This window comes from Strix uralensis, chromosome 4 (assembly GCF_047716275.1).
Source record: "Strix uralensis isolate ZFMK-TIS-50842 chromosome 4, bStrUra1, whole genome shotgun sequence".
Lineage (NCBI taxonomy): Eukaryota > Metazoa > Chordata > Aves > Strigiformes > Strigidae > Strix > Strix uralensis.
The window spans coordinates 105095634-105107743 of NC_133975.1; the positions used below are offsets into that span (position 1 = coordinate 105095634).

Genomic DNA, 12110 nt, shown 5'->3' on the forward strand with positions numbered 1-12110 from the left:
GACAACAAAACCCAATTCCTCTTTAAACAAACTAGACCATGATCTTCAGGCAGTCAAGGCAAGTACACAAGAAATGGAGATACAGCTAGAGCACAGGCACAACTGTTAGAACCACTTCCACTCAGGGGACAGAACCCTATGTAAGTTCCAGGCTATGGACAAGAAAATAGAGCAAGAAGAAAATCAAAAGGGTTTGAGATAGGAGGATGAAAAAGGGGAAAAGAAAGCAATGATTGAGACTTTCAGGAGAAAGAAGGCTGGCAGAAGATAATCTTTAGTCTGTATATGTAACTGCTGTATGGGAATTGCACATGGAAAACAGTGGAATGGTTCACTTGATGTGAATGAGCAGAAAACACTAGTTCCAAATACTAAAGGGATTGGAAGCAGTTAAACAGGATCTCTGCCAAACAACACACAGGAATGCTGCATTTTTGCAGGCACATTAGATGTTTCGTTTCCTGAAATAGGCCCTCATTCTTTCCCCAGACATGGGTCAACTCTGAAGCAGACAAATTAAAAAACCAAACCAAATGTATCCTTTAAAGACTCAATACAACAGTTCGTAATTTTTGGAGACGCTATTCCTAGATTCTTCAGGCAACAAAATAAAGTCTTGCCTACATAACCAGCTGAACCACTCTCATGAGACTCCACCTGGAGTACTGCATCCAGCTCTGGGGCCCCCAATACAATTTCAGAGGATGGTCTTTTTTTTTTTTTAATTTCATTTTTGTATTTATGTAATAACAATGTGGTGTCAATCACCTCAGAAAATACTCAGACTAGCACTGGTAGACCTCTATTATTACCACTAACACCCAACTAAGACTAAAAGCACACCTTCAGAATAAAGCTATAGCTTCAAAAAGTAGGATGAAAGTAAAAAACTCCTTGAGTCTGCAACTTCTCTAGGCAAATACATTTCACCCTCATTTCTTCCTAAGGTCACACTTGGTAGCATAATCAAAAGCAAGTTTTTGGAATTCGAACCAAACAGTTAACAACTGAATTCTTGCAATAAATTCTATCACTCCAGATGGAAGAAAATAAAAATGTAACATTTTATTTAATGGGAATTTTGTCCTGGCATTACCTGAAAATAATACTCTTTTAAAACCCCACAAACTATTTCTGTTAATGCTGAAAAACGGCTTTCCTTCTAAGGGAGGGAAAAGACACTTGCGCATCTGATAGGTTTGCCAGCTAGTGCAAAAGAGAGCATCTGCTCATCACTGAACGATACCTATAGTGATTCAGTAAGCTGCTCATCCAGAAATTTGGAACCTTGCATTGGTCAAGAAGTTTGGAACTCATCATGCATACCCTGACCAAGAATTATGGCAAGAAGGAGGAAGGGGAAAAAAGCAGATACAACATAGAGATAATAATGTAGATCTAGAAGAGTTTGACTTGGAAATTATCTAGTCTGTCCACCTGCATACATCATTCCATTTCACAGCTACCTCTATATTCAACACAATCCACATGACTAATACCTGCATGGAGAAACTACTGCTCTCCTTGATTACTTTAACATTAAAACTTTCAGCTATTCACTGCTGTTATAGCTTTCTTCATTAATTAAGGATTGATATTTTTTTCCCTAATGAAAATTTGTCTAAAACATTCAGTTCACCTTTATCCTTATGATCAACTGAAGATACAGCTCTTCAGATTTCTCCTCTTGAAACATCTTCTCCAACACCAGGTCATTGTCTCTTCTCTGTGTTCTCCCAAAGTATCATGAATGCTACATATAGAGGTAAAAATCACTTCCTCTACAATGAGCATATGCACCTCCTGTCTCACACAGCCTTGAACTGGGAATTTGCTGGAAGTTGCCTGCCTGCTTTGGCTTCTTAATCTTTTCTGCTTTTTTAAGAAGACAGACATAGCCATAGCCTTGTTTTTACACAGAAACAGGCTTTCCTCCCTAACTTACAGTGCATTTATTTATTTTTAAACAAAATAACTTTGTATTTTCCTAACACAGATTCATGTAACTAACACAAACTAATGTATTCCTTGTGTTCTTCGTACCTATGCCCAGATTGGGAGGAAGGAAGGACTCCGAAATAGATCTGGCACCATATAAAATAGTTACAGAAATTTCTCAGAGTGGGAGAGGTAAAAATGGGACATTACTGTATCCCAACAGTTTAAAAACTAAAGCTTCTATTGTACAAAGCATAGTTTCAGTATACTAAAATGCAGATTTCCAGCAACATTTATGGAATCTGTTTGTCAAGAAAATGGAGTTCTCCTCATGCCTCACAAGAAACATGGATCTTTGGTTGCTGATTTTTCCTTAATAATTTTCTTGTAACTTAAAAATTGGTACAAATCTGATCTCTGCATTAACTCTGTGTGTTCAGTGGTGCTCTCTGGGTATTTTTGTTGTTTGGTTTTTGGTTTGGTGGGGTTTTTTTTGTTTTTTTGTTTGTTTGGGTTTTTTTTTAAGGAGAAAGTTACATTAAAGCACAGACACATCATACAGCTTCTCTGTCCTTTTCTTCCTCCCATAAAACTTTTCTAGAAGTAGCTTTAGTTTTTTCTAGGTTCACACTAAGAAGAAAAGTTACCTTTTTTGGTTTAAGCTTTAGAAGTTCTCTTCGGCTTATGGATTTCTGTTCTATTTTGATGCATGAAACAGAACCAAACTAAAAATGGAAGACTAGTTATCTAAGCTATTTGTATAACCCTCATTACAACAGCATTCACGTACCAGATCAACTGGAATTCATAGTTCCACTAAACCCACTGAAATTTGGAAGTTCTACTATTCCCCACTTTATATACTGGAGCTGTAGCAAAGAATGACTAAAGAAAAAAAAAAACCAAAACCAAACAAGCAAAACAAAAAACTCTCCACCTCTCCTACCAACTTCTGTGCTTACATGTGACTGTACTTTTAAGAATGAACTCTTCTGTATTATCAAGTGATCAACTCTTTCTTAGGAACATATTTTCAAATGGCCAACTCTTTTGAAGGTTAATTGTTCAAAACTTTCTGAAACATTACATTCTTTTCAAGTATCTCAGTAAGATATCCAAAACTTAAGTGTCTACAGTGATCATTTTAGGAAGGGACATTCCAGGCCAAGATTTTCTTGCAGAAAATTTGTTCTGCCACAGAACTCTGTCTGAGAGTAAATCCATTTGCTCCAATGCTTTTGTTATGGTTCAGTTATAAGCACATCCTTTTTTAACCATGAATAATTTACATCCACAAAGTATTTCAATAAAAATGTAACCCTTTAATATTACATATTAGAAGAATGATACTATTTGAATAGCATATCATACTTAGAATTACAACACAGAGTGGCACCCCAGAGAGTTTAAAAAAATGACTGTCAGAAGTAAAACATCAACCAGAAAAAGCAACACAGATTTTTAGTGTATATTTAAACTTGTAGGGGATCACCTGAGCCAGATTCTGCAAAGCTTACAAGTTTATACATACAACAACCTAGTCCTCAGTAGGAAGAGGACCTCAGGGGTCTTTAACTTACACACAATTCACCTTCCCTGTTTAGTTTGTTTTCTACATATTACCCTAAATTAATCCACAACATCCACTACATATTTTTAAATGAGTTGAGTTAGCAAGGAAAATGTATCTATACTATTTAGATGACTGCCTGCTGTGTGAAATCAAAATATTGTAAAGCAGGTAAACTTGTACTTTCTGCACAGGGCAGAACTTTAAAGGTAAACATTCAAAATACTTAAAACTAAAACAACACCCCACCCCCCCCCACACCCCCCAGATCTTAGATACATATTAACTTTCCTGAAGAGAACATTAACATTCACCAGTCCACAAAAAGCATCACAGAAATTTACCATGCATTTATCAGAATAGTCTACATCATTACAGATCAAGCTGTGGTTAATTTTACATTTGATTTCAAGCAATTCTGAATTTAATAGTATGTTTATGCATAAAATTGTTACTATAAAAAAATAGTATAATGAAAACACTATCCTGTCTCATTCTGAGACTTACTGGCTTTTAAGTCACTTTCCCTCATCCTTACCCAAAAATAAAATACCAGTGAGAACTGCAGCAAACAATGACCTGGAAGACTGCCAGACTTCTAGTTCTATTTCTGTGAAGCGGAGGTCCGCTATAGCCTGAAGTGTTCAGTATCAATTCTCATAACAAACTGGTGCCATTAGAAAGCAAGATGTTTCTAAGCGTCCTCAAGTTCAGTTAACATACAATCAAAACGGCCAACGAACTTACTCTTTCTTAATTCTCCAAGCTGAAAAATTTAACAGCTGCTTTACAGCAAAACAGTACAGAGATTCAGTTACATACAGACAGCCTCTCGAATAGAGGAGCATGTCGTTTAGAAAGGTGAAATGGAAAACCTCCAGAACTACCTGGTGGCTCTGGTATAGTTAACAGACTGTCAAAGTGAAAGAGACCTGATAACAAATCACGTTTCAAATAGTGAGCCACAAATGCAAAGCTACTGAACAAGGGCTTCACATGAGCCCTTACTGTTTCAAATCACTAACAGCTACTTAACAAAAACAATTAATTTCTTTTTAAAAAGGTAATCTTGTCAAAGAAAATATTCTTGAGGTTTCTGGTAGCGAAAAAAGAACACACTTCAATAAATCTTTTAACGGACTTCTATTTTGCATCAGACCAGTCTGAACTGATCACCATCATCTTTTAGATACAAACATACAAGAAAAAAAATTACGAATGAATAAGCAGGTTAACAGCACCAACGAACATCATTTACATACAAACTGTTACAAATATCAACACCACTGTTCCATAGGAATGAGCAGAAGCAGCTTGACAGCTCTCCAAGCTAAATCTTTCAAGTTGCCTGCAGACTCCCGAAGAGTTACTCTAGTAAACTTTTAAGAAACGTTTCCATAACAACTCACGCATGTTCCACAACTTAAGCTTTTATTTAAACAACTTCAAACACTTCCGCAGTAATGTACTTATTCTCATTCCGAACTGCCACATGCTAAACCCACAGAGGCTTTTCCTTTGCATCCAATCGCTCCGAGCTGTCCCTTTGTCTGGCCTGGGGCTCTGATCCGCCTCCAGCCCTCACCCTTGCAAGCCAGCAGCACCGGCCGCTGCTGCTCTCGGCAAACCGAGTGTAACACGAGCCAAAATCCGAAAGCAAAGCAACTCTTCCCTCTTTTCTCCTGGCCAAAACAGAACAGAATAGGTTCAGGGTTAAGTCCAGACTGACAGAACATCAAGTGTAATTTCTTAAACTGCACTCAACATACAGCCAAATCCATGAATTACAACAGTGACATGTCCTCTGCAGTTAGAATTACCAGGAAAGAAAAAAAAAATAAAATAAAAAAAAAAATCTACAACTCTTGCCAAAAATAATACAGCTTTGCACATCCACAGAAACTTCTGGAACAGTTAGCTCCAAAGAAAATTCCAGGCAGCTAGTTTTGCTGTAGCTTCTCATTCGCCTCTCACTTTAACGACCATAAAACATTTTTCATTTATTATAGTATGTAAGTGATATTATAATGAGTGATGTTGATGATGTGCAACACCAATAAATGCCATCCAGCTGAAGCATTAGGGCTGACTGCCAGTCAAATAGATTTCTTAAATTAAAATCCCTTTAGACAAATGCAATCTCTGTTTAAGTATATTGTTTAATATTAAACAATATATCAGAATGGATGTCCAATGCACCTTGTCTCACTCTGTCCAGTATAGCTTGACTTTGCCCTTTCAGAGATCACTTACATGAGATGTTGAGCACTAACCAACCACCAAGAATAGCAAAACAAAATAATAAAGAAACACCCCACACTTCAAATGCTCTATTCTCTTAGCATTACATTTTACAAGCATTCTCTCCATGGTTCCAGAGATACAAGCAGTGTATTTTTAAGATATCAGACACAAATAAAATCATTAATGAGAAATAATATATTTCTTTTTTCTTTCCTCTGGATTAACAGATTAAGGCCTGTAACTCCTACTCTACAACAAAATCAAGAAGGAAAAAAAGAAGAAAAAAATTCTCTTTAAGAATTCATCCCTAAAAGTAAATCTTAAACCAAGTATATTTAAGTGACTTGCCTGCACATAGTAAGATTACACAGAAATCATTAAATATTTAGGGGTTTTAGCTTTTTTTTTCAGATACATATATTTACAAATTCTGACTGAAACTACAAATTCAACAGGTAGCAGCAACATATTTGATATCAAAACTAGAACAAAAGTCAATATTATTAAGGTATGAAATAGCCTTATTTATTTACATCATAACAGAGTCCTCAAAGCCCTGCTTTAACAAAAGGACAAACCAAGCATGATTTGATGCTTGAAGGATTACTTGAATAAACTTTTATGAACTACCACTTTAAACCCACAAAATGTTAGTTTAATGTTGAAGTCTGATTAAAGAGTGCAACACTGATTATAAGAACAACGCAATTTTATTTCCACATTATTTCCTCTTAACGATCCTAAAAATTGCAATTAGCTGCTAATTCACTGGGGACTGATAAAATTATGTATTTTTCTGGAAAATCACAGGCTTCATTCTGCAGGCAATACCTAATTCCATAAGGTACACTATGTGCCTCCACTTCCATCTGCTAGAAAAGTCTCAGTGATCACACCTGCACTAACTGCAGCTGGCAGCCTTCCTTATAGCAGGTCCTCGCTTCTGGCAAGCCTGAGCCACTGCCATACAGACCACAAGTAGCTCACAGTGAACAGAACTGTTACTAGCCTTTCCAGCTTCTAGAAACAAGACAGAATAAAAGTTTGATAAAAAGTCACATACCAACCAAGACAGCATTAGGAAACTATGAGACTTAAAGGTACTTCCAAAAACTAAGAAGGAGAAAATAAAAGGGGGGGGGGGGGGTGTGGGGGTGTGTGTGAACACTTCCCTATAGGAAGAAACTAATACACCTCAAAAGAAACAAATCTCTTAAAGCAGATAGTTCCAGCTGTTTCAAGAAAAATTCTGCAGCAGTAAAACAATGAAAAGCAATGAAAATTACCTTCACTCACAGACTGCTATGTCCCACAATATGAGACCTCAATCTCTTCCCAATTTTTCTTAGCATTTCTTACCGATAATATTTATTACTACTTGGCGGTCTCCTAAAGGTTTTAACCTCTATTAAAAAAATCTGATGTCTGTGATAAGCATAAATTGGTCACATATTATATTTACTTTAGCAAATAATTTAATCAATTCTGAATTAGTCACCTGAATTTCACTGAATTTTGCTTGGTTCCTGAATTACGAAAAAGCCTGAATAGAGCCATACTGAAACAGAGCAGAGAACCAGCCAGGGACAGGACACTGGAGTGAAGTGGCAAAGAGCAGTTATCTACAAAAGTGCTTCAGCAGAAGAAAACAAACAAACAAACGTATTTCCCCAGTATGCTTATACCTGATATTTAGTCTAGCACTCAGGAGCTTCCCAAACCAAAAATCTTTTACTGTAACTTCAAATTTGGTAGGCCTTAATAGACTTTATTTCATAATCGTTTTCATATATGTTTACATATTCTTCTCTATCTGTCCCTACAGAAAGGGATTCCAAAGCTTTCAATGTCTTTTCACATTGAAGTCTTACTCTCATCTGACTCATGCCCATCTCTCTATCTTCTATACACTGACTATAGCAGTAAGACTACTAAAGCTGCAATGATATTTGGTGTAATGTTACAACACTGTTTTATGAAGACACAAAATTTTCTATATTCCTTATTCAGTCAGACTAATTTGCATTTTTTACTAAATTTAAACTGAGTTGTCACCAATGACAAGATACTTTTTCCTCAAATGATACAACTTACTGCATTCTAAGTTACCTTGTAAAAGGCATTTAAATTATTCTATCTAAAGTATACTACTTTTAGTTTGTTAAAAATAAATAGACTTTGAGCTATCTACTCACTTAGCTTCATATTAGGTTCTTTGAAATTGTTCAGTCTCTTCTGGTCTTTACTAACAACCACATTATACTACCTTAAATATTTTTAGATGCCTGACTTGCACTATCGCCTTGCACGATCCAACTGTCAATCTTTTACCATAATAAGACTTTTTAGATTTCTCTTCTTTGGCTAAGAGACAACCAGCGGCCTGTAATTCACAAGCACTCTACCTCTTTTCATGACCACTCCATTATTTTAGTTTACTGAAGAACTGCTGCTTTGGATGCCTTGATAAAATAGCAGGAAAACGAACTAGTACTCCCCTTCCTCCCCTCAAGTCTTAACCATGAATCCAAGGCCATGTTTCAGTTCATTGTTGCTGAACCAAAGACTAAAATGTACAGAAAAAAAACCAAACACTGTTCCAATACACCTTGCAGGCCTACTGAAACGATTTTAAGTTTAAGAACAAGAGAAAATTCTTTCCTTCTCCTGGAAGTGAAACAGCAGAAAACTCTCTTCTGGGTAGTCCTCCAGTCTTCAATATGCAGGGACTAAGAGCAATAAACCGGACAAATAATTTTTCATTCATAAAGATGCTGAACAGAGCTGAACTGAGATTTCCTCCCTTCTCCCCTTAGATAGTCTGTTGGCAATAGCTAGCTTGGCTCCCCTGAGCACATGGAAACATGCCCATTGGTATACTGGGGGAGTTGTCACTGAAGAAAAAAACATAAACAGGAAAATGCAGCACTACACTGCTCAAGCTGCAGGATGAGGTCTGCATGCGTAGCCACCTCAGGTAGCAGTCTATCTTATGTGGGCACCTTATTTTTTTAATCTGGTCCTGCAGACTAGTCAAAGAAACAACTGAAGAAGAAAGGGCATATAGCTGAAGCTTTGAAAGTCAGTTTAGGGAGCAGAGAAATTTAAGGAATAAGGCAAGCAGGTGATGACAGCAGAAGACAGATTTCAAATAAACTGCTATATAGTTCTATTTCACTACAGTAGGAATATGTAGAGGAATATCCTACTCCCCCTGCCCCAGAAGAAGACCTTGGTTTTGGACCTCATGCATCTAAGAGTATCTGCATAATGACGGAATTTTGTATATGCATCCAAGACAGACAAGCTGAACAGTACTGTTACACCTTTCCCTACTTACACAGTCACACACTGTATTCTCCCAAACTTCGAGAAGGGGTATGTAGCTGTGCTTCAACGGCTGAGATATACACATGTGCAGGGGGAAAAGGGGAATGGCCATCACATGAAAACATGCTCCAGCAGATTTAGTCTGTCCTACAGCTAGTAAGCAGAAACCTTAGATAAGAACGTCTGCTTGACACAGAGCTCGTGGCTTGCATCTTATAGAATGCATCCAAGTATTAACAAAGCCGAAGAAAAACATTGTAAATAGAAGAAAAGCAACAGAAATCTCAAATCTAGAACAGATCAGATAAAAAAAAAAAATCACACAGATTGTTTTGCAGACTAAAGCAAAACTAGAAATATTCAACATACTTTAGCCAGGAAACCTACATTCAGAGAAGTACTTAGTTTCTTTATAATGCTCTTTCCTCTTAAATTTCAACTGATGAAGTAGCTAAAAATAAATATAAATCAACATACAGCAAGCCACAACTGGCTTAGTACAGCTAGTTAAGAAGAGTGGTAACATTCTCAGTGAGGCAAGAGGATACATCTGACCACTGAAGTGTCTCAGATAGATAGCTACCCAACTATTCTTCATTTCAAAAGTCTAAATAATTATTATGTTGCAGAAAAGAAGTCATGCAGCAGCAGATACTGCCATATGGGAACACCTGTCCCTTCAAACACCAATAACCATTTTCCTTTGAAAGGAAAGAATCCAGCTTTGCAGGCCAAGATACCTTAATACCCCCGGACTGTGGGCAGAACCCAAAATAATCCATTCAGTACTCTGTGCTAAATACAGAATGCAGTTGCCCCTGATCCAGCCCAGCTCACGTGTTGTTAAACTGTCAAAAGCAACACATGTATTTACAGAATTTACATGCCCGAACAATGCTCTAGAGCAAACTTCTTTTTTCGGGGACAGCTTGATGACAATGACTTAGATTTTTACAAACACATGCAACTAACAGGTATTTTGGAACGGTTAACTCGGGGTTTTTTCCATTGTTTTTTCATTAGGCAGTTATTCCATATAATCGCAATTTCTAATTCACTGGGCAAGGTAAACAACTGTTCACACGGAACCGCCGCAGTACTTCAGTGGTTATGTTCCCTCCTCGACCAACTGGCAAACCAAGTGTTTTCAGACTAGCTGTATGAATGCTCCTCTACATCTACTCTAGTGAGCACTCAACTGTTGTAGCTCTTACCTTGAAAACATACACAAACATAAGTCGTTACTGTAAGCATTTAGGGGGAAATAGATTAGGGAGCCACAGGCACCATTAGCGCTCACCAGCCACTTCTATTCAAGCGTGCCGATTTATCAGCATTTATGTAGCTCTACAGAATAATCCACGGGGGAGGCACACCAGCTTTTCGTCTCCATCCACAGTTGCCAAAAGAATTCCACCTTCAAACGCGGTGGAAGCGTACGTGTCTCAGTACAGCAGCGGGGAGCGAAGCCTCTCGCGCTGCGCCCGCCGGGTCCAGCGGCCCCCGGCCCCCAGCTGAAGCCCCGCCGCCGCCGACCCCGCGAGGCCCTCCCTCCGGCCGCCGTGCCGTGCCGAGGCGAGGCGAGGCCGGGCCGGGTCTCTCGCTGGAGCAGAGCCCCGAGCCCGCCTCCGGCCTCGGCGCCCAACCGGTCCCTCCAAGTTCCCGGTCCTTCCTACGCCGGGACAAGGGGCCAGCGGCCCCGCGGCCCTCCGCTGACCCCCTCCCTCCCGGCCGCCTCACCGATGAGGACGCGCAGGTGCTTCAGGCGGGTGAGCGGGTCCTTGCGGGTGTCCAGCACCTTCTGAGTGGATTTCCGCACGTCCCCGTGCGGCTTCTTGGAGAACATCCCGCCGGGCCCGGGCCCGGCCCCGGCGCCGCGCTCCAGAGGCGGACAGCGGCCTCCGGATCCGCCCGCTCCGGGGCCCCTACATAGCCAGCGGCGGCACCACCGCCGCCGCCTCCTCCTCCTGCCTCCGACTTCGATGCGGCGGGGACGGAGGGGCGCGGAACCAACTCCCCGCGGGCCCGGGGCGGGGGGCCGGGCCGGGCCTACCCTCCCCCTTCCTCCTGCCCTCGTTCTCCTCCCGCTGCTTCACGACAGCCGTCAGGTGCGACCCCAGGCGTCCCTATGGCAACCGCGGCGTGACGTCACGGCCGGCGCTCCCCGGCGCACCTCCGAGGCGCGGCGGGCGGGGCTGCTCCCTCCCGCCCCGCGGCCGCCCGCCCTCAAGCGCGGGAGGGGCAGCGCGGCGGCGGGGAGCTGCCGCTGTCCGGGGCTGTCACGGGTCTCCTTGCCAGAGATGGAGAGCGGGCGCCGGAGCAGGACAACGAGGGGCTCGCTGCAGGATCCGCTGCGCCACTCGGCAACAGCAACTGGTGCAGGCAACTGTACTTCTGCTGTTCATAAGTCAAATACAAAGTTATCCCACCATACAGCTACTTCTGGCTCTAGAGACGCTGGGGTGTAGTGAGGTAAGGGGGGAATCCCGTGGGGAATAAGGCAATAAAATCCAGGCGGGGAGCGTATTCACCAAGGCAGTGAGTGACTCCAAACCTTTACTCAAGCGTTGGTTGTGCAACCAGCAGCGATGTGTCTCGTAGTTCCTCTTTCCACACTGGTCCTCAGGGTGCTGCAACTCCTCACCCCGAGCTCCTGCGGTGAGTCGCTCCTTCCCGGTTTCATGGCCTTCCCCTCGGGCTGCAGCACTGGCATCAAGACTGATCTATGAGGCGCAGTGGGGCCCAGCGCGATGGTCCAGGGCGTCCTGATTTCTTCTGCGCTCCCTAGGACGGTCATGCCCACGCTGCTCCCACAGCAAAGCCAGAATTGGGCTCAAGAGACCGCATTTGTCCCAGTCCCACACACACCCTCACCAGTGAGGCCGGCAACAGCAGCCAGGGAAACATACGAGGTGCCATATAAACTCTGCCACTGAGGGCTGAGTTAGTAACATTGAAAAAGACCAAAGTTTCTCCTAAAAGCCTGATGTTGGTTTACAATCATGAAATTCATGAAATAGAGAATTCT

At 41.1% G+C, this 12110-nt stretch overlaps 1 protein-coding gene across 15 annotated transcripts in view; it reads right to left on the reverse strand.

Moving 5' to 3' along the window:
• The window catches only part of RALGAPA1 (Ral GTPase activating protein catalytic subunit alpha 1), a 135814-nt gene extending 124630 nt beyond the window's left edge, over positions 1-11184 (reverse strand). For all 15 annotated transcript variants that reach the window (XM_074868316.1, XM_074868315.1, XM_074868304.1 and 12 more), the window contains exon 1: positions 10823-11184. In XM_074868316.1, coding sequence (XP_074724417.1) covers positions 10823-10928 — 106 coding nt within the window. In that variant the 5' untranslated portion in view covers positions 10929-11184. The remainder of the gene's footprint in view (positions 1-10822) is intronic.
• Positions 11185-12110: the final 926 nt, after the last annotated feature.